This window comes from Clavelina lepadiformis, chromosome 6 (genome assembly GCF_947623445.1).
Source record: "Clavelina lepadiformis chromosome 6, kaClaLepa1.1, whole genome shotgun sequence".
Classification (NCBI taxonomy): Eukaryota; Metazoa; Chordata; class Ascidiacea; order Aplousobranchia; family Clavelinidae; genus Clavelina; species Clavelina lepadiformis.
This window is the reverse complement of record NC_135245.1, coordinates 811,734-831,462: the sequence shown is the minus strand read 5'-3', so window position 1 is coordinate 831,462 and position 19,729 is coordinate 811,734. Positions and strand designations below refer to the sequence as shown.

At 40.7% G+C, this 19,729-nt stretch overlaps 2 protein-coding genes across 3 annotated transcripts; one reads left to right on the top strand and one right to left on the bottom strand.

Moving 5' to 3' along the window:
* Positions 1–1,061: 1,061 nt before the first annotated feature.
* Positions 1,062–2,714, top strand: LOC143462820 (3-oxoacyl-[acyl-carrier-protein] reductase FabG-like). Its single transcript, XM_076961115.1, has 7 exons — positions 1,062–1,181; positions 1,274–1,407; positions 1,477–1,611; positions 1,736–1,832; positions 1,990–2,100; positions 2,266–2,302; positions 2,426–2,714. The coding sequence occupies exons 1-7, from the start codon at positions 1,121–1,123 to the stop codon at positions 2,664–2,666; spliced, it is 816 nt and encodes a 271-aa protein (XP_076817230.1). The 5' UTR covers positions 1,062–1,120; the 3' UTR covers positions 2,667–2,714.
* Positions 2,715–3,775: 1,061 nt separating this feature from the next.
* Positions 3,776–18,183, bottom strand: LOC143462765 (leucine-rich repeat-containing G-protein coupled receptor 5-like). Of its 2 annotated transcripts, XM_076961030.1 has the most exons (16): positions 17,882–18,183; positions 17,636–17,735; positions 13,002–13,073; positions 11,416–11,487; positions 9,846–9,917; positions 9,326–9,469; positions 9,109–9,180; positions 8,965–9,036; positions 7,915–7,983; positions 7,765–7,836; positions 7,577–7,648; positions 7,327–7,395; positions 7,051–7,260; positions 6,876–6,944; positions 6,425–6,599; positions 3,776–6,280 (listed from the first exon to the last, which is right to left on the bottom strand). In XM_076961030.1, the coding sequence occupies exons 1-16, from the start codon at positions 18,018–18,020 to the stop codon at positions 4,187–4,189; spliced, it is 3,573 nt and encodes a 1,190-aa protein (XP_076817145.1). In that variant the 5' UTR covers positions 18,021–18,183; the 3' UTR covers positions 3,776–4,186. The 2 variants fall into 2 exon arrangements, with proteins under 2 accessions (XP_076817145.1, XP_076817146.1); XM_076961031.1 differs by lacking the exons at positions 17,636–17,735; positions 17,882–18,183 and adding an exon at positions 15,899–17,564.
* Positions 18,184–19,729: the final 1,546 nt, after the last annotated feature.

Genomic DNA, 19,729 nt, shown 5'->3' with positions numbered 1-19,729 from the left:
ATCACCAAACGACGTCAAATTGAATAGCAACCATATAGATCAGAAATTTATACTGACGCAATAACTTTAACTGTTACACTGTGCGTCAATTTCATAATTGCTTAAAGTAGCTTTTGTCATAGTACAGCTTTCCAGGGCTTGTGGTCTAGTGGAGCGATTTAAACGCTGGTCTCGCAGTTAAGCAACAAGTGCTTAATACACAGCAGCACCCTGCAAATATTATCCCGTAGTTTTATAGTTTTTGGTGGCGCCAGAAAAGACTTTGCCGCAACCTTTCTCCATTCCTCTCGGTTCCCTATTTTCCTCATATCTTTGAATAGACTCATTCCAGTCCATCAGGGATGTTTTCTTCCCATCTTTTTGTTGTTCCTCCTCCTCTTACCGTTCCTGCAGCATTGCCTTTGACAGTTCTGTTAGAATTACCAGAATAAACGTGTGAGAGAATAAACTTAAAAGGCGACTGATCTGCGAAATGATAAATCCCGGATTAGATACGAATCTAATGAGTACATTGATTTATTACATCAATAAATGAGTAGTAAAATTAAAAATGGACAATTTAATTTAGGTAATGTATTGATAATGTTGAAGTTGTTGTCACAGTCACAACTTTGCTGAGTGCAATGTTTCATGCAGTCCACGCTGTTGTAAAGAACATTGGCAAAGCATAAATTTATACAAACTTCAATTATAACAAAATTTACCAGTTTTCTTGGCCATGTATTGTAAAATTTATTCAAAAAAAAAAATTATTTTGCATACACCATTACCTTACCTTATAAGTTCAGGAAACTATATTTGCGCGTCACAAAAGTAACTGGAGGCACGACAAACAGGCTGGAGGCACGACAAACACACTACGCAATTAAGAGATTTCCATGACAAGACAATAAAGATCTAACTAATGATGACTGATGCACTACAGGCGCAGCAGTGACGTAGAGTATACTTTAGGTTGGTGGCTCGTGTTGGCAATGTTAGTTGCAGCATCCACAGATCTGGTCAACTTCAAGTGACCGCGTAAACACTAGAATCGACATTACCAGTAAGCAAGTGGTTATGCTTCAGGGAATGGCAACAACCAAACAAGTTGCCACTACGCGTCTTATTCAAGGCATTCATGAGAAGCTTACGTGCAGGAGACATGACAGAATTTGCTTCGAAAGTTGTTCTGGTTTCAGGTGAGCCTATAAGTTGCAGCTTGGTATAAATTTCATATTTCTAAACGCAAAATCTGATCTTTACATTAAAACATAATCCCTCTCTTTAACAGGCGCTGCGTCTGGTATTGGCCAAGCAATTGCAAATGCATTTGCCAAGAAAGGAGCTTCATTGAGTTTGGTTGATAAAGATGAAGAAAACTTAAATAAAGTTACCGAGCAATGCAAGAAAGCCGGTGCAAGAAAGGTAGGTCGCACTGGTGTTCAGTAACTTTTCATTTACGATTTTATTTTTACGATTGGAAACATGTTTTAGGTGTTGGCTGTAGTCGCCGATTTACAAGTCGAAGACAACATAGTTCGAGCAATGAACGAAACGATTAAAACGTTCGACAGGTTGGATGTGCTTGTCAATAACGCAGGAGTATTCCGAATGGGCTCAGTGGCAGAGGTAGATTAGCATCAACCATTCTGTGTTTTACTCAGCGGTTAACCCCGTCTTTAGACTCAATTATCGTCGTACCGGTTGTATAATGTCTTTAACTTCTCAACTTAAAGCTGTGTCAAATCTTTAGGCTCCGATGGAATCATTCGATTTACTTTTCCACGTGAACGTGAAGGCTCATTTCCACTTCACCCAGCTTGCTGTGCCCCATTTGGAAAAGACAAAAGGTGGCAAAAAGTTTTGTACTTTATAGTATCTTGATCGAACATAGTTCTTTGATAAAGCTTACTCAATGCTTTTAATAATTTAAGTGTTTATGCAACGTTGTAGTGAACCTATAAAGTAAATTTTCCATCATTTAAGGAGCAGTTATTTGTAATTCAGGAAACGTGATTAACATGACAAGCGTGGCCGGTGAAATGCTTATACCCGGAGGAATCTTGTATGGAATGACAAATGCAGCGATGATTTATTTCACCAAATCGGCAGCATTGGGTCAGGATTTATAAACTTATGATTGATTTCACAAATTTAAACAAAACTCGAAAGTTTTAGATTGAAAATCGAAAATTTACGAAAACACGTTTTGACCACATCTTGATTAAACAACCCATCAACTTCATTTATTTAGTATTTTATCACTTTGTTTTGTTTATACAGGTTTGGCTGGAAAGGAGATTAGAGTGAACGCCGTGTCGTAAGTTAAACTGACTAAACTTTAGTGACGTAAAATTATTATAACTTGTGGCATTGCCTATGTTTAGAGAGAACCTTTCACTTTGACGCACGTTTTCAACTTTTCCAATTTATTTGTTTTCAGTCCTGGACTTTGCAAAACAAACATAATGGGGGCACCAGGAGCTCTTAGACTTGATGTAAATGAAGCTAGTTTCTATGGTTTTGAAGCAAAAACGCATCCGCTAGGTGGAGTGCTGGTAGAGAAGGAAGACGTGGCCAACGCCATCTTGTTTCTGGCATCTAACTCTGCTCGAGCCATCACCGGGACCTGTCTGGCTGTGGACAGAGGTCGCTTGCTTGCTGGTTCTGCAAACAATTTTTGATTGACTGTGCCTTGGCATTGGCGTAAATAAAAACCCATCTGAGATCCATTTGATGAGTTGTCATAATTTTATGTGGTTGAGTTTGTCACCGGATGTGGCGTTTTGAATAAAATCGATTTTACTCGACATTTTAACAAACTATTTGTTAGACTAGTTAGAGGGTTAAGTAGGTCACATTGATCTTTCAGGACAACAAAAACTAATGCGAAGAAAGTGTTGCAATAGAAAGCTTCCTGATCAAATGAACAGCAGCAACCTAACTTTTTACAGCAGCTACCGGCCTACCACAAGCATAACCACGTAACGACAAACGATATTATTATGTTTCAATGTGTAATTAGCTTGACGCAGTTGAATTGCTTACGTCAAACACAGCAGGTTTGTGGTTGCCTCAGTCGTGCGACGAGATGTGTTGTGGTTTGTATATTTTTAACAGCAACGCTTCCTGACAAGGCCAGGTAACCAAGAACAAGCTCATTACGTGCTCAAGTTGTCAAAACTAGATTTTACTGCGCTGCTAATTTATAGTTCTGCCACCACAGCACTCAAATCAATCGACTGTAATCGCAGTTACCAGTAATTATACTGGTAAAAAGAATTATATTAACATGTTGTGGTTAAGCAGTGTTTGCCATAAATAAGTAGAAAAAACGCAAATTTGGCTTAACTATGACGAGAATTGCGGTTCTTATGTCACAATAACAGTCGCACTGATGTTCGGTAATTCTTGATCTACACAACTGTGGTTATAAATTGAAAACATGTTTTAGGTGTTGGCTGTAGTCGCCGATTCACGAGTCGAAGACAACATAGTTCGAGCAATGAACGAAACGATTGAAACGTTCGACAGGTTGGATGTGCTTGTCAATAACGAAGGAGTATTTCAGATGGGCTCAGTGGCAGAGGTAAATGCCAGCATTAACGTTTATTCCATGTACGTTCTTTAGCCAATTAAAAACCAAAAGGCTATTCCAGCTCAAATTTTAGGCTTTTGCTAACTTTATGCCAAACGTAACTTCGCTTTTTCCTGTTCGTTGATTGTTAGTGGTAGGCTTTGTCAGCTGATGATGCCGCTTGTGAATGAAAATAAGTTGAAGTAACCATCGTAGTTGAACGCACGAACTTCATGATTTTTATTGAACACGGCTATACAACGCTGATGTACCTCATGCAAAAACTTTATGTGCACATGTTTAGTTGAAGAGAATCAAATAATTATGCAATTCACACGTCACAGTTGCAATATTTTGCTGCAATTCCTGAGTTTACTGGCCTGGTTATTTTGTTGCGTTACTTGTTAGTGTGACGTTGTACAGCAACTTCTCTCTCGTCATAATGAGATGCTCGATTTAAGGCACATAAAAAACTTTCGGCTTTCTCACACAGACACAAACACCTTGTTAAGTTTGGCAAGGACTCAAGGCATAAGCAAAAACAACTTACAATACAATGATGTAACAATGACGTCAAAATCAGACATACATGCGCAGGATCAAAACAGCAGATAATTAAAAAAACGTTCACAGTTCCTTGTGAAGACCAACATGGTGAGTTCCCGGTTTCCCGCCGTTCCCAGGAGGGGGCCCCTTCACCGTATGATGTCGATAGGGGGCGCATAAATTGCCCGGGGCCTTGTTGAAGTGAACACGGCCAAGGACATCGCTCTGGGCTGGGCCAGACGTGAACTGTCCTGGTCGCTGGAAACGAAACGCTGATAAGTTTTCGTTTAGGACCTGGTGGCATAGATTCCACCCGGATAGGGAACTGCTGGAACAAACAGCTCCGGAGCTAAAGTCCGGCTCCGACTGAATTCCAGAGTCTTTAGAAGTTGAAGATTCGCACGATTGAAGAAGCTTTATGACGTTGTACTCCTCGCGTGACGCGTCGGCGCCGCGGTTTTGCTGTAAAACGAGAGGGGGGAGATTATTTCGCGCTTCCTGCAACTTCCGTCTCTTCTTCTGCGGGAGGAATGATGTTGATGTATCTCTCCTGGAAGGTCCGGCTAAATCCGCGTCCAAATGCGAGGAATTCTCTCCGACAGATTTAAAATACATGGGCCTGACCTGATACAGATGCGGGTTGACGTCATAGTAGACATCGTCATCGTCACTTTGATCAACTTGACACGTGACAAAACCTTTTCTGTTATTCCATTGTGATGTAGGAGTGATGTCATGATGTAAGTATGAAGGCGCATGCACTTGAACGACTGGATAAGAACCATTACATAGCATCGCGCCATACACCCCCTTCGCCGGATGGGGCAAAAACTCTTCAAGAGGCTCCTCCTGCATCACCCCTATCCCCTCCTCGTTTATCTGGCGCCCCAGCACAAACCTCTGCAGGTGGTAATCCCTATCCCTATCTTGAAAGCTGACATCATCGTCTGCGATATCTGACGTTGCGCGTTCCTCATCTTCCTCCATCTCCTCGCTCGGGTAACCATGGCGACGCGGCTTGAAGCAGAAGAGCTTCTTGGTGAGGAGGATTGAACCTTTGCGGAATGACGGACTGAAGACGATGTACAGGAGCGGGTTGATGATGAGTCGGAGCGAGATGAAGAGCATGACGAAAGCCAACATCAGCTTCACGTTAAGCTCTGGAGTCTCCTCCTCAGGCCAATGGCTGGAGGAAGAAGATCCGGATGAGAGCCAGGGATCAGTAGCAGATGGATAAGTTGCAATCGCTGACGTCAGAAGACCGATGAGAGCCAATGGGAGCGTGAACGATACGTTGCAAGCGACCGTGAGCGCCACTTGGCGACGTGTGTGCTTTTGAGTACTCAACCATGACTGCTTCCGACGTGCGCAGAACATTAACACACAGAGAACTATGACGACCATGCAAGCGATCAAGTGCGTCCCCACGAGGATGGCCACGTAAGGAAAGTCTGTCGACCACGGCAGGCAGGTGGCGCCGTTGTAAGGAGGAAGCAGGTCGTTTGGCTCCTGAACCAGACCAGTCGTGCCGCTAAACAAAGTCACTACCGCCGTTGCCATGGCAATCAGCCAAGCAGCAATAAGCGACATAGACATGGCGGCCTTACCGATGTGCCTGTCTCGAGCGAGCGGGTACATTGTAGAGAGATAGCGTTCCACTGCTGCGATTAAGACGGTAAAGAAGCTTAGCTGCGTGCCCATCACGAAGAAGAATCCGGCCGCTTTACAGGGACGCGATTGCTGCCAAAATGCTCCACTTTCACCGAAACGTCCGCTCGTTTGCGCGTCATAGTTGAGGATTATGACGACATAGACGCTGACTATTATATCCGAGAAGGCCAAGTGACATAACATTAAATCAAATGCTCCTTTTTCGTTCGAGCAACTTGATGATGACGACGAAGTTTGACCATTTTTCCTTGTGACGTCTTTACCTGACCCAGGAGAAGCCGGAAGTGAACGCTTTTGTCTTTTGGTGCGTTTCCAGGAAACGACGCTTTTTCGGATGAGCTTGGCAAAGATAATGGCGACGTTTAGAACAGTAGAGATAATTATGACGACATAAAGAACGACGCGAACTACAACGGAAGGTAGGAGGTCGTTGCAGGGGGTTAGGGGGCCAGGTTCGGGAAAGCAGCTGACCCCTGATGAACTCTCGTCTCCATGAGCGGGTTTCTGTGAAAAAAAAATTGGGAAAAACTTACATCCGCCTGACAGCATCAAAACTTTAAAACTTGAAACCATGGCAACCGTGATAAGATGAAACACGTTCAGCAGATTTACTTCCAGCTCACATTGACGAAACAAGAGAAAACAAACCTCTGCCGAAACTGCACAGCAATGATAAGCATAGGTGGTCCGGAGGAAGCGAAGTCCTCTCAGAAGCGAGATGGGGGGAAAGAAGAGGAGGTTGGGAACCGCTGACACGTTCAAACTCCTCACATGACGTAATCCAAAAACCGGAAGAAAGGAAAACGGGTTTTCCCCCAAGTTTCTGAAACAAAATGAGTTTTAAATGGGGTCGTGTTGCTTAATACCATATATGGAAGGAGAACAAGACACGACGAGTGTGAAATGACCGTGTGTCTGCCATATTTTTCGCGACACATAATCGTTTGCAAAATCAGGCACAAATGACCCCTGGGTATTACGGGTTAGTCTTGTTAACTGTAGCTAGTAAGTAACACGTGACCCAGTAGTAAAAATGCGACCAATCAGGAAGCGCTCAGACATGTGATATAATCATCATTAAAAACTGAAAGTTCCTCACAATTTGTCAAAACTCATTTTGTCGAAGACGTTGTCATCCAGCCGCCCGATGTCGTTGTTGCTCAAATTCCTACAAAAGCAGCACGAGATAGAAATGACAATTCAATTCTATGAATTTAGTTACTAAAGTAATGTTAAGTAAAGTTAAGTCATTAAAATTTATTACTAAATCATACAATTCATCGAGCATAGTGAGGTTCTTCAGTTCCTCTCTAAGCAATGACGTAATAGCATTCGTGCTTGCGTCAAGAAATGTAAGATTGCGACAGTTTGAGAGTCCGCTTAGATTACGTAGGAGGTTCCCCGATACGTCCAACCGCTGGAGGGAGCTATTTACTTCACAAATGTTGGGCGGTAAGCTCGATATCCTACCGCCTGTGATCGAACTGCATGAAAAAACATTTGTTACTATGACGCAATCACAGTATTTTTATGACGTAGCACAGACTCACAATTCCTTTAAGTTATGACATCCGGTGAGATCAGGAAAGTCTTCTTGATCGATGACGTTGATAATGGTTCTGTGAAGTAACAAAGCATATCAGTAACACAGCAGCAAACCCAAGTAAATATCGCACAAAATAAATCTTTTGCCGACGTCTTGTCGCCATAAAATCTGAATTAATCTTTCAGACCAGAACTGAAAACTTAGTCATTTTGTGACATTATAATTCACAGATGATAACCTGTCAATCAACTTACAGCGACGTAATAAAGGAAAGATTTGTAAACGACGATTTTCCAACTGTCATCAGCGGGTTGTTTGAAAATTCCCTGAAGCACAAAAAAATCCAAAATTAATGCAAAACCATAAACCCACGTGACGTAGATTGTTGAATGCAAGAAGTCAGATATTTGAACTGGTAAGTTAGAATAAAGTTCAAACTTACAAATTTTTTAGATTTCTTTGTCCATTGAAGGCGTGGTCAGGAATGGAGCGCAGCGTATTGTCGTTTAGATATCTTGTTAAGAAAATAATTTTTTTGACTCACTCAAAATAACGAGATCTCGTTTTGCTGTTTTATAAGTAAAAGTCTTACAAATCTTCAAGTTCGTGGAGGGCGGTTACGGCTCTGGGAAATCTTGTCAGTTGATTCGTCGATACGTCTCTGCCCAGAAGTAAATCGATTATTTGTTTGAATCAAAAACTCGCGTTTTAAGCACAATTAATCACAGACATTACTCTGGAACTTTTTCATGTTCTTTTTTTCAAATTACATTCGAAGACGAATCGCCTTTCTCGCGTGGGAAACATTCAACAAACTACGTCCCTATTGTGACATCATTAAACATTCAGAAATCCGTAAATCTTGTTCCAAATTATTATTTTCTTTTCTAACCACGTGACGTGCAAACATGTGATGGATGAAAGTAAACCGAGCGTGAGATCAGCAAGATTCAGATTTATGTGAATCGCGTCACCCGCTGGGCAAACAAATCCCTGCTGAATCGAGTAATTTATAAACGATTTGGCCTAGAACTGTAAGACTGAGTTGTTTAGCATTGAACCAATGTTACTTTTGCGTTGTTTGTGGAGTGTTCTATTAAAACTCAAACATGTTTGAGTTTAGAAATTTGTGTAAACTTTTAATGGACTGTCATTATATAACATGATCTCATAACTCTGTTAAATAACTGCATTAAATCTTTATTTCCCTCTGTTATGCATCAAAAGCTTTAACTAAAGCAACTTATTTTTAACTTTGGGTCAAATTTTTAATTGTCGTTTCAAATCTGTTACAATTTAGCAAAAAACTGGTATTTCTTTCAAAGTATTATGGGCAACAGAACATTGTGTCAAGTAGTGTTTGATCACAAACTTTATTATGAGGTTGATTAAACGAAAATTGTTTGCTGTACATGTGAGGTATTTATTCAAGTTAAAACGTCTGACACTTTCTGGTCTTTCAAAATTGGATTTTTGACATTTTCCCAAAGAAGTGAAATCAAATTCATTTTTAGTTCAAACGTGATAAAAAATCTCCATTTTCGGGTCGAAACCAGTGACTTTTTAGATTCAAAGAAAGTATTTCCAAGTCTTGTACAATCAGTGTATTATATAACAATAACGAAACAAGGAAAACACTTACAACGCCTTGAGATTGTTCAAACCTTCGAAACCTCTGCTCCCGATCCGCGTAATTCGATTTTCCCGCAAAGTTCTGTAAATAAAAAGAATTGAATTTGCCGGCTTTGGTTCATTCAACATCATCTTGTCGGCAGGAAGAACTTACAGAACGCGAAGTTTGTGTAAACTTGCAAAGGCGTCGTCTGCAATCGACGCAATCCTGTTCACGTCCAGTTTCCTGTAAAAAACATCCACGTAAAGTGCTAGGGAGTAACTTTGAGTATTAATCTGCACTATTTGATGTCTATAGGAAATGGAATGAAAATCATAAAGTTGACGCAATAAACTTCAAGAAACAAACATTGACGTAATTTTACACTTACAAGACTCTCAGTTTCTGCGTATGACGTAACGCTTGCATAGGTATACGCGTCAGAAGATTATCATCAAGGCGCAGCTCTTCAAGATTACGTAATCCGTGCAAACTTCCTTCCGGCAAGTCACGAAGTGAATTGGCGTCCAGTTTTCTAAATGATGTTTAATAAACATAGCATTATGACGAAACAGTACACAACCAGCAGTGCAGAGACTCGAAGAAGGAACCTGCATTCAAGTGGGCATGGGCATTAAAAAGTCAATGGCGCAGTTTCAGCTCATGGCTTGTTAAATTTCGTTCGCGGTTCATTACAAACTCGATTGTTTCACAACAATGAAATAAGAAGTCACGTGATATTTGATGACGTGTAACTTCGTTATACGATTGGTTTCGGACGACCATTCATTTTTCCAAAAGTTAATTAAAATGGGAAATATGCTCAGTAGGCGATGACAACGAAATAGCTCCGTTTATGACGTCATAATGAGCATAGCCCATATGGATGATTTGACCCGACTTGAACTCACAGGCGGCGAAGATTGTGGGTTCCAGCGAATAAATCTTCTGGGATATGCTCCAGTTTGTTCGCACTCAGCGACCTGAATGAGAAAATAAACTTTATGAAAAACAGCAATTGCTAAATTTTTATCGAATGTGAACAATTCAAAATAAAGCAGCGGTAAGTGATTGCTCTGACGTAGATTTCAGGTCTCGCCGCAGCAACTAGCTTGGCGCTCCGTGTGAACAGGATATTGCCCGGAGAGTTTGGGCCCGAATTTATTCTGTGAACCACAAGCTCCTTGAATCGCATCTCGTTGTTTCAAGTGCCAACTCGGAAAACAATTCAATTCATTCTTGCGCAATACATTTGTATTGTTTGTGACGAATAAATGTAATCGTTGTTGTCGACAAACAATCGCTTTAGTGAAGTCATTAAGCATTTGCTCAGCTGACACAACTTTTTTGTGACGTAATAATAAGAAAATATATTCAAACTATCCACAATTGTGACGTCGTAACAAACCCAATTTTCAAAATCGCTCGTCAGTGTGAATGGATTGAATCCGCTTTGTCCGTTAAAACAACAACAACGCCCTCGATTGGCAATAAAACGCTTAAGTAAACACAGAATTTAGCACAAAGTTTGTAACTTAAAAATATCTCAATAAACTGCTTTCTACACCCACCTATCAACATGTCAATCTACCGCGATTAAATTCACAATTTCCATCTACGGAACACGCGCGTTTGAGTGCAGTCAACAAATCAGCTTCGTCACAAATTGTAGAATGTTATCACACAACATAAATCGGTCATGGTTCTATAAGTTGTAATAATTACTAGTTCTTGGCTGCACGTCCTGTTTAGTACAGGACAGAGAAAGCAATTGACCATTTATTAACGCACTCGGGGTTATTTCAATTTCCCAAGCGGCCAATGTAGACGAAATTTCCCGCAAACAACCATAATGAGCTCGATGATCCACTCTCTCTTTGCTAATCGCTTTATGACTTCATGCTTTGTCATAATCGGCATTGGAAACGTCTCAACCGAAAGAATCACATCGTGGCGACGCAACAGCACGCAAATGGCTTTTACGAATCAAGTTGAACGGTTCAATTCTCCGATGGGAATCCTGAATGACGTCATCAACTTTTGAGCCGACGAGTAAACAAATTTTTTGTAGATTGCAAAAAAACACGCCAAATCGCTTCAAACGTCACAGAGAATAATTTTTATCACGTGGTTCAAGTTCAGAAGTTTTTAGTTCGCAAAAGGTGGGAATGATGACGTCGGAAAAAGATTTCGGGATTAAAGTCTATAGAAATCCTGGTGGAACTGGGATAAAATCCCAGAAGAGAAGGTCCATTAGGTGAACTGTGTCCGTCGCGACATCCTGCCATGGGATTCAACACAGACGGGTGCGATTTCAACAAAGGTGACTATTTCGATATTCCGCGTAATCTATGACGTCACATCCGGTCAAGGTATGAGCACTGATAACGAGCATCACGCGTGACGTCAATAACATTTTGACGTCAGGCCTACCACTACAAAGTGACTTCATAAAGTAATTTAAAACGATTAGGTACTCACAGATCCTCTAGTTTGTGCATCCCGATGAAAGTCCGGTTGTCAATCTCCGAGATCTCATTGTGGCTCAAACCCCTGCAAAATATTTGTTTGTTTGTGAGTTACTGGTGAGGTCTGTCACTATTGTGACGTAAGGAAACGTCATAGACTAATGAAGAAGAAGCTGTGATTTAAGTATAGATGGCTTCACACGGTATGATCACATCATTACATCGCGGCCAGTGGCGATTTTAACACCTGGTCGTGCCTTTAGACGTACGTAATGTGTTTTTTCGTCGTCAAATTTGGCTGAACAATCTCGTGAATGTCCGCAACTGTATTTCGCTCTTCGTAAGTCGTAATGCTATTTACGTGACTGACTGAACTACGACGTTCTCGACTTAAGTTATAAGAAGAACAATTCAACAAGATGTTGCCAAACAAAAGATGGAACTGTGTGATTTTGAGTCGCACGTATGTAGGCTAAACCTATTTTTGGTCATGCATCAGCATAAACTGAGCAGTGCGACCGTAGTCGTATCATGTAAAGCCTAACCCCTCCAACGTTTTTGGAAATATTAAAACATGAATTTATATACAAGTTTTTTTGCTGCCAATCACGCTGCCATGCTTTGAATATTCTCGCAGGTGTTCTGCTCTATTCCGGCCCCCACATCGACAATTGATCGCGCGATAATGTCGCCTCGCTTCAGATAAAACGTATTTGTGACGTCTCACACTTCTAATCCAATTCATGACAAGAGCGGAATATATTTTTTAGATATTCCAGAATAACCCGAGACCTCACACAGCGCAAATCTACAATGCCAGGCAATTGCAAGGAATTCCCCATACCTAATAATTCATTAAAAAGTGAACGAGGAAAATAAATCCAATTTAAATCTGTGGTTAGTTAATGAGATATCTATGGCGATAACCGTTGTCAAAGTTAATACGAGCCGGCGATCACTGATACATAAACTTAATTCAAAATTTATCAAAAACTAACTGAAATAGAATTCGCCGGTTTTGCAGAAAACGAAATAATATTGGGAATTGGCTTTGTGACGTCGTTAAATGACATTCTATGATCTATTAGTGGATTTTAACAGAATGAAATTCCATAAAACACGAAATATTTTTCCACCTTTTCTTCACGTTTTCACTGAGACATCGCAGCTGAAAAAGCTCCGAAAATTTCCTGTTTATATTTCCACGACATAAAACATGTTTTGTTACGTCAGAAAGGGTCACGCTTTGTGACAGTGTTAGGTCACAATGGGTTCTTGAATAAGCGCAGACACATTAAGGCCCATTTTTCGCTATAAATTGATGGGAATGACGCAAAAACCACGAAATATTTTGAACCAAATTTGGCGCTCTCATAAACCATTGTGTTCACTGTTACACGTATGTTGCGAACCTTATGCAGCAGAACCCTGGCTGGTCCACCAAATGACCGTGGTAGCGGGGTGGTTTAGTGAAAAAGAACGCTATACAATGCAATAGATGAATAGAAGATAGTCCAGGCCACGTTTAAGCGGTCGTTCATCTGTATTTTTGCAATAACTTATACAAGGATAAAGGAAATCCCAAAATCATCCACTCACAGCGTCCTGATCAGCTGGAGGTTGCTGAAGTCTCTCGCTCCCAAACACGTCAGCTCATTCTGGCTCAAATATCTGAAAAAGAGGGGCGGGATCGTAATTACAGATGACACCAAGTTATAATTGAACTTGGACGGGATGCCGATGTCCGGTGTTTTCATAAAAAAGATACGTTTCGATGCTTGTAATTATGCGCTAATAATTGATATTATGACACCTGTCTATGTCGGTGTTTAGCGAGAACGGGTTTGATTCGCTTCATTGCAACCACAACAAGACGACAAGGCGGTTAACGCCCGAAAATAGAGTTCTGAAACTCGATATGGCACGTCTATATGGTGAGGTGAAGACAGCAGACACGTGGGAATCATACCCAGGCTTATTCTGTTGAGCATATTTGGCGCTCAAATGCCATGCCACGGTTTTTAGACGAAGCGGGGTCCTTGCTTCAGTTTCATGTTTCAGGTTTTAAAAATTCCATTGCCATGACAACGCGGCTAACTCTCGCATGTGCTTCAAATTCAAGGTTTACTGCTTGGATTCGTAAACCGATTAATTAGGCGTCAAAAGGGTCGTGTTTTCGTATTTAACGGATCAGCAACTTTGTCGCTTTAAGCCTACCTTTGAACGTTATAAAAACATAACCTTTGACCAGCGTAGAAGTTCTACTTGAGAGTATCATGAGCGGCAGTGCTTGCACCAATGTAATTAAACGTCGTAAAGGCGATGATCGTAAAAAGAGAGGCTGCGATGTTAGTAATTATTAACTAATATTGCCTGAAGTTTCCTTGAAACAACGGCAGCGAATTAATGCAATTTACTGTACGGTACATAGCAAAATCGTGCCTGGAACCATCTTATATATATGCCGTATGTGTTTACAGACAAACACGACTTCGAAAGACGATCTAAATTATCAAAAAAGTCCTTGATACGTATCAGAAAGACGTTACGAAACCTAATAATACATCGTCGACTCACATCGGTAAAACGAAATTAAGCGGCCAGCAGCTGTGAGCGACGAACCGTGTCGACTAAATTAGTTGTTGTTTTCGACTTGAAGGGCCCTTATTGGATAATATTTAATAAAACAATCCCGCCTCGTTTCACACCTTTCAAAATATTCCGGTAGCGGCAGGTGAAGGCACTAGACAGCCCATCGATATTTCCACCTAACTCCGAAGGGAATTATTCGATTGAAATTAGGTTGAACGAATAATGAAATAAAATCGGGTTCGTCGGCGGATAGAAAGTGTTTCTCGGGCTGTAAATCACTTCGGCTTCTACGACTAAAACCAACGGAAATCCGATTGAGTGTGACGATGAAACCTTGATCGGTTGTAAATCAAACAGAGCTAAGACTGGGTTGAACTCAATCAACTGACTAGTTAATTATGACGTGATAATAGGTTGATGAGCGGTCGACCATGACTCGCGGAAAGTCTTCAAAGTTTACAATTAAACACAAATTGGATTAAACAAAGAACGCAAATTGTCATGCTTTCATATTACTGGGCAGGTTTTTGGAACAAACTTCACGAAATTGACTCCTCTATTATGCGAGAGACGCCGACGTTATTGAAAATATCGTAAAGTTTACGATCGTGTTTCCCGATCATCTACAAGCGAAAGACTCGAACTGTCGAAGGATTTGGGCGAGAATTGAGGCGATTCAGCGAAACATCGGCGCCAGAATCGAGGACGAATCGTTTCTTTGCGAGACTGTGAAAAGTTTCCAAGTTCATCAAACAAATAAAATTAGGAGAAGCCGCTTTGAAGGGGCGACCTTTCTTATTACGCATCAGAGATGCCCATCGCGATTTCCCTTTGTCGTTCGCTTTGATCTCAAAAGGAAGCTTGACATCTTTGCGGCGTTATAAGATCTTTCTCAACCTTAAGGGATCGAAAAGAACGACGAAAGCAATTTCTACCGTTAATAAAGATGTCCTTTATGACGTCATAGATCTAGTTACGAGGATTATTTTCTTTAAAAGGCGATTTGCAATGATCAAATTAGAAGACCTTTTTTATTCTGGTCAGGTCAAGGTCTTGGGAAAATTTCCTTCGAGACTCGGCAGCTTAGACATCAGACAATTTCTCGCTTCTCTGTCAATTGAGTTTTTGCAAACACAGAAAATCAAACAATTAACAACGCAACTGTGACGAAATAGAAGCCTACAAAGCACAGACAACCAACAGATAGAGAAAAAGTCGCGCCTTTTCAATAAACAGCCCTGGTATTCGATGTTACCTGCAGGACCAAATGACGTCAGTGCGAATCCGCATTAAGCCATTGTGATGACGTCATAAATGTCATACGAAGCGATCGCTATTTGTGAGGTCACATTTGTGATTAGAGTTGTGGTATACGAACGAAAAATAGATTGGTCCGACTATTGGCCTTCCAGGCAAGTTGTAGAAAACGCTGAAGGCCACCCAACGTAGGTGGCGGTGTTTTGGGTAAACAATTCGCTACAGCGATCTTCAGACCTCGCACAAATCACGACCAATCCTGTCAATTAAAACGACAGGTTCTGGAATGAGATAACATCGACTTTAAACACTGATTCGTTATCTTGTGACCAATGGTCAGCGTTTTATAGTGACGTCACCACATCAAAAAGTTTGATATGAGAGATCGCGATATTTGTTGTGACGTAACAATTTGATGAAAGATTTGAGGTGAGGGCGGGCTGTGTTTGTGAAAAAATTGAGAATCTTCGCTACAAGTTGGACGAGTTTGCAATGTGGACCGTCATGCCATAGTCATGCCACGCCACGTCTTGTCGCATAAAACATGCGTTTCTTGAACCACACCCATTAGCATCGGTAACTTCAGGAAATAATCGACAAGCAAGTCACAAACTATCCATCCAATCAACAGCCGTTGTTCAATTTACCTCGTCACTGGAGATAGCTAAAGTCACCATATCGCGATTGTGGTGCAATGAAACGTCATAAAGGGATGCACCAATGGTGAGTCTGTGGATGATCACGAGGTTCCCTGGGGAAGATTGAAACGGAGACGAGTCAGTTCGAGAAAGAATCTCAGATACAGCCGCACACTCACAACCAAGCAAAACTATAAGACCACGAATCTCATAACTTTCGAGTCCAAACATTTAATCAACAAACTTTCGTTTCAGTGGCTACAAAGGGGGGTAGCGGTTTTAATAAACGTTGAAATTGGCTCAGTGGGAAGCTGCAATTTTAATTCCGACTTAAACTGCTCATTGGCTCGACTAAACACAGATGAGAACGTCGTTCTGTAAACTTTGTTTATTTAATAAAGGCTGCGTAATACGAACGCGCTATCCCCAGCGCCATGTTCTATATCGGTTTTCCCAAACGTATTGCCACATTCCATTTCTAATAAAGTCCATTTAGAAAGCAGCTCAGGTAAGCCCAATGAGAACAGAGCGAGCGTCCATCTCCACTAATTTAATCAAAAGCATTAAGTGAAATTGAAATGCTTTGGAAAATTAATGACCGAACGCATGAACTCTGTGATGTCATGAATCGTTAATTGCTGAGTACAACACGTCATAGTAAATACGCACAAATGCAACAAGCAAATTCCAAAACAACAACTGACAGTCGCAAATGCTTCTTGCTCGTGTTACGTCACACTCGTTAAACAAGCGACGTTGCATTCAAAGTTGAAACGGAGACAAAGCAACAAAATTATTCACTACCGAGTTGTCAATCGTATTCATGACGTCATATTACTAGACATGTGAGCAGTCCTAACTTCGGGCTGAGTTTCGCCTTCATACTTTTAGCTTTAAGCGCAAGATGTAAACTACAAAATCGCACCAAAATCTTACAATTATAACGTCATGACATCACACTTGCGCTTGCGTATTTCAAATGAGAGACAATTCCAAAGACAGTTTGGCTTTAATCAAAGAGTGCTTGTCAGTAAACATACTGGTGAGAGAATTTTTCGAGATTCGAACATTTCGACATAGTCAGGCAGTTATCGGTGAGAACTTTTCACAAATTTGCGGGAGACCGCAGCCATTATGAAGTCACAATGCGAAATCAAAACATTCCGCGTTGGAATCAAGTATGGTACTAACGGTAAGGTGGCTATAACTAAGGCTTTCGGGTAGAATACGACTCTACAGGACGATGATGATTAGCTGCGGGGGCGTTTATTCCCAGCATAGCAATGGCATAAATGTCGGCACACATGTCCTCCTCAAGCATTCGTGTCTTTATGACAGTTACCTGACTAGGCTAAACTGAACTTATTGAGCTGAAAAAAAACGTGCAGTTCAAACTTGATCCAAATACCAAACCCGTGCACATTGTTTCCATATCGTGACGTCACTATGGCTATCACATATGTCATCATTAGCGTAAAACACACGTTTTTTTAGGACACGTTTAACAATATTTGCTAAACCAATCAATGTCATTGAAAAATTCCTTCTCCAGTATATTTGCTGACAACTTTTCTTTTATTTAAGTGTTAATTGAATTTTTAAACTTGCCCTTCACTTTAAGAAATGAGCTGGAACCGAACAAGCAGACAAGCGACTGCACAACTGGAACTTTGCTTCGAGTTAAAATTTTGCCAAACCGCACATCCCGTCAAAAAGCTCGAATTTAAAAATACACAAAAGACTCACAATCTCGAAGTGAGATAACTCAGATTCTCTGGAACCTTTTCCCACTTTAAGTCCTCACAATGGTACGTGACCAGGTTGGTAGGGTAGATGCAATCGCACCCTGGATGTAAAAAAGAAGTCGTTCGAGAATTATTTTGAAGCACATGCCACATAACTTGGCTCCTAAAACTCGAATAATGAAAAGAAATTTAAGTTGCTTTGATTGACAATACACTTTGCGGTCAATTATGACGCAACAAAACCTACCTTCCGGGCAATATTTTTTTCCACCCGAAGTTGCTGAAGAAGATCGTCCAAGAAAATTTGATCGTTGCCGCCGTGATTTTGATTCAGAAAGACAAATAAAAAGTCCAAAACTCACCAATAGTGACGCAGAAATGTTCATATTGTGACGTAATGTATAGATTACGATCAGAGAATAACAAAATATTTTCCTGCAGTAATTCCTTGAGATATCCGGATTGCGTCGTCTAACATCAAAATCACTTCAACTTCTTAAGTTTTAACAATATATCAGTTTCAGTTCATTTTTCCTTATCAGTACTTCCATTTCTGCGAAAATCAAACTGCCAGTTACACACAGAGTTTTTCTATGCAGCTGTGTTTTATAAATTAGTTTCAGCCAATTCGGATGCAATTGTGCGTGGGTTTGGTGGTCGTACTGGCCTTCCTTCATTACAGCATCGTATTCAATATCTTGCATATTTAAAGCTATCAGGTTTCGCGGTTTCTCTGCCGTCTAATTAAGCGTAAACATTTGTTTCATTTGTGTTGTAGCGGTTTGCAGGATATATAACCTCCACACTTAACGGCGAACAATGAAGAATATAAATATCAGCATATGGTACGGTACAATATGAAACGGGAAAAACACACTTCGATATTTTCAATTCGATATGCCGGACTAGCCAGCCTGAAAACCGGGCAAAAATAGTTTAGATTGCCGAGCTCGACATAACTTGCCTTCGATACTCAATTACTAGCAACCTTAACTTTTCAATGCAATAAAGAAATTGTTCAGCAAATGTGGCTTCAGTTTTAATGAACTTTGAGCAAATCTCGCCTCAAACAACCAACCGAGTTCTCCTTTCGCGACCAAACTTACTTGACTGCACTCATTCTATTATGACGTCGATTGCTCTAAGCGCGCGCGTTTTTCCCACAAAGCTGGCGACGATTTTGCTTCAATTGACTGTTTGTTGCGAAGCAGGAATAACAATGGAGTGGAAACAAACAAACAAACCAACTTTGCAACATTTTTTGTTTCACCAAACCTTTATGACATCACGAACGTCGACTCCACAGTTTAATGACGTAATAAACACGCTGCTTCATCATTTCTCTTTAATTAATTTTTTTATGTCAAGCTGCGTTGCCAGAAAAAAAACAGCAGATATGAGGTCACTCCAGACATGTCACCAACCAAGTTATTTTTGCTCAAACTTTGTCACCTTTTACTCTGTTTACTCCTACTACGACGTCATAATATGCACTGCGTTGCAAAGGTCATTACACGGGTTATAATTAAGCGAAAATATTTGATCGAAAACTTTTAATCATTTTAATTTTCCGAGCGAGATTCCTAACCCTCTCATAATGACCACTTTCTCACAATAACATAAGAGTAATATCTTTCACACTGCTTCATGATTGCTTTCAACAGGGAGATATTACACACGGCATGAAACGTTGTGAGCTAAACGTAAAGAAAGAAAACTAGTGTGACGTCATTTTAACTTTCTACAAATTCTAGAACTCACAAAATTCTGCTAAGCTTTGCTCAGTCATGCGTGACGCTCACGTGATATGTCCCTGCATTGAACTTGAAAATTTAAAGAAATAATCTACGTCATGTTCTAGAACTCAGGTGTGCCCTTCCAGCCCCATGCCATTGCAGGATTATGGGACAGATGGTGAAGCGATCACATTAATGATAAGAGTTATCGCTCGAAAAACAAAAACCCTGTTTGCTTCTTATCTGGTCCTTGTTTGTCTTCTCCCGCTGCTGGAATCGAATCATCGCGCTGCATGGCGGGAAATTTCGAGAATTATTGGCAAACAGGAAACAGTTTGAAAATCTTCGATTCTGGAATT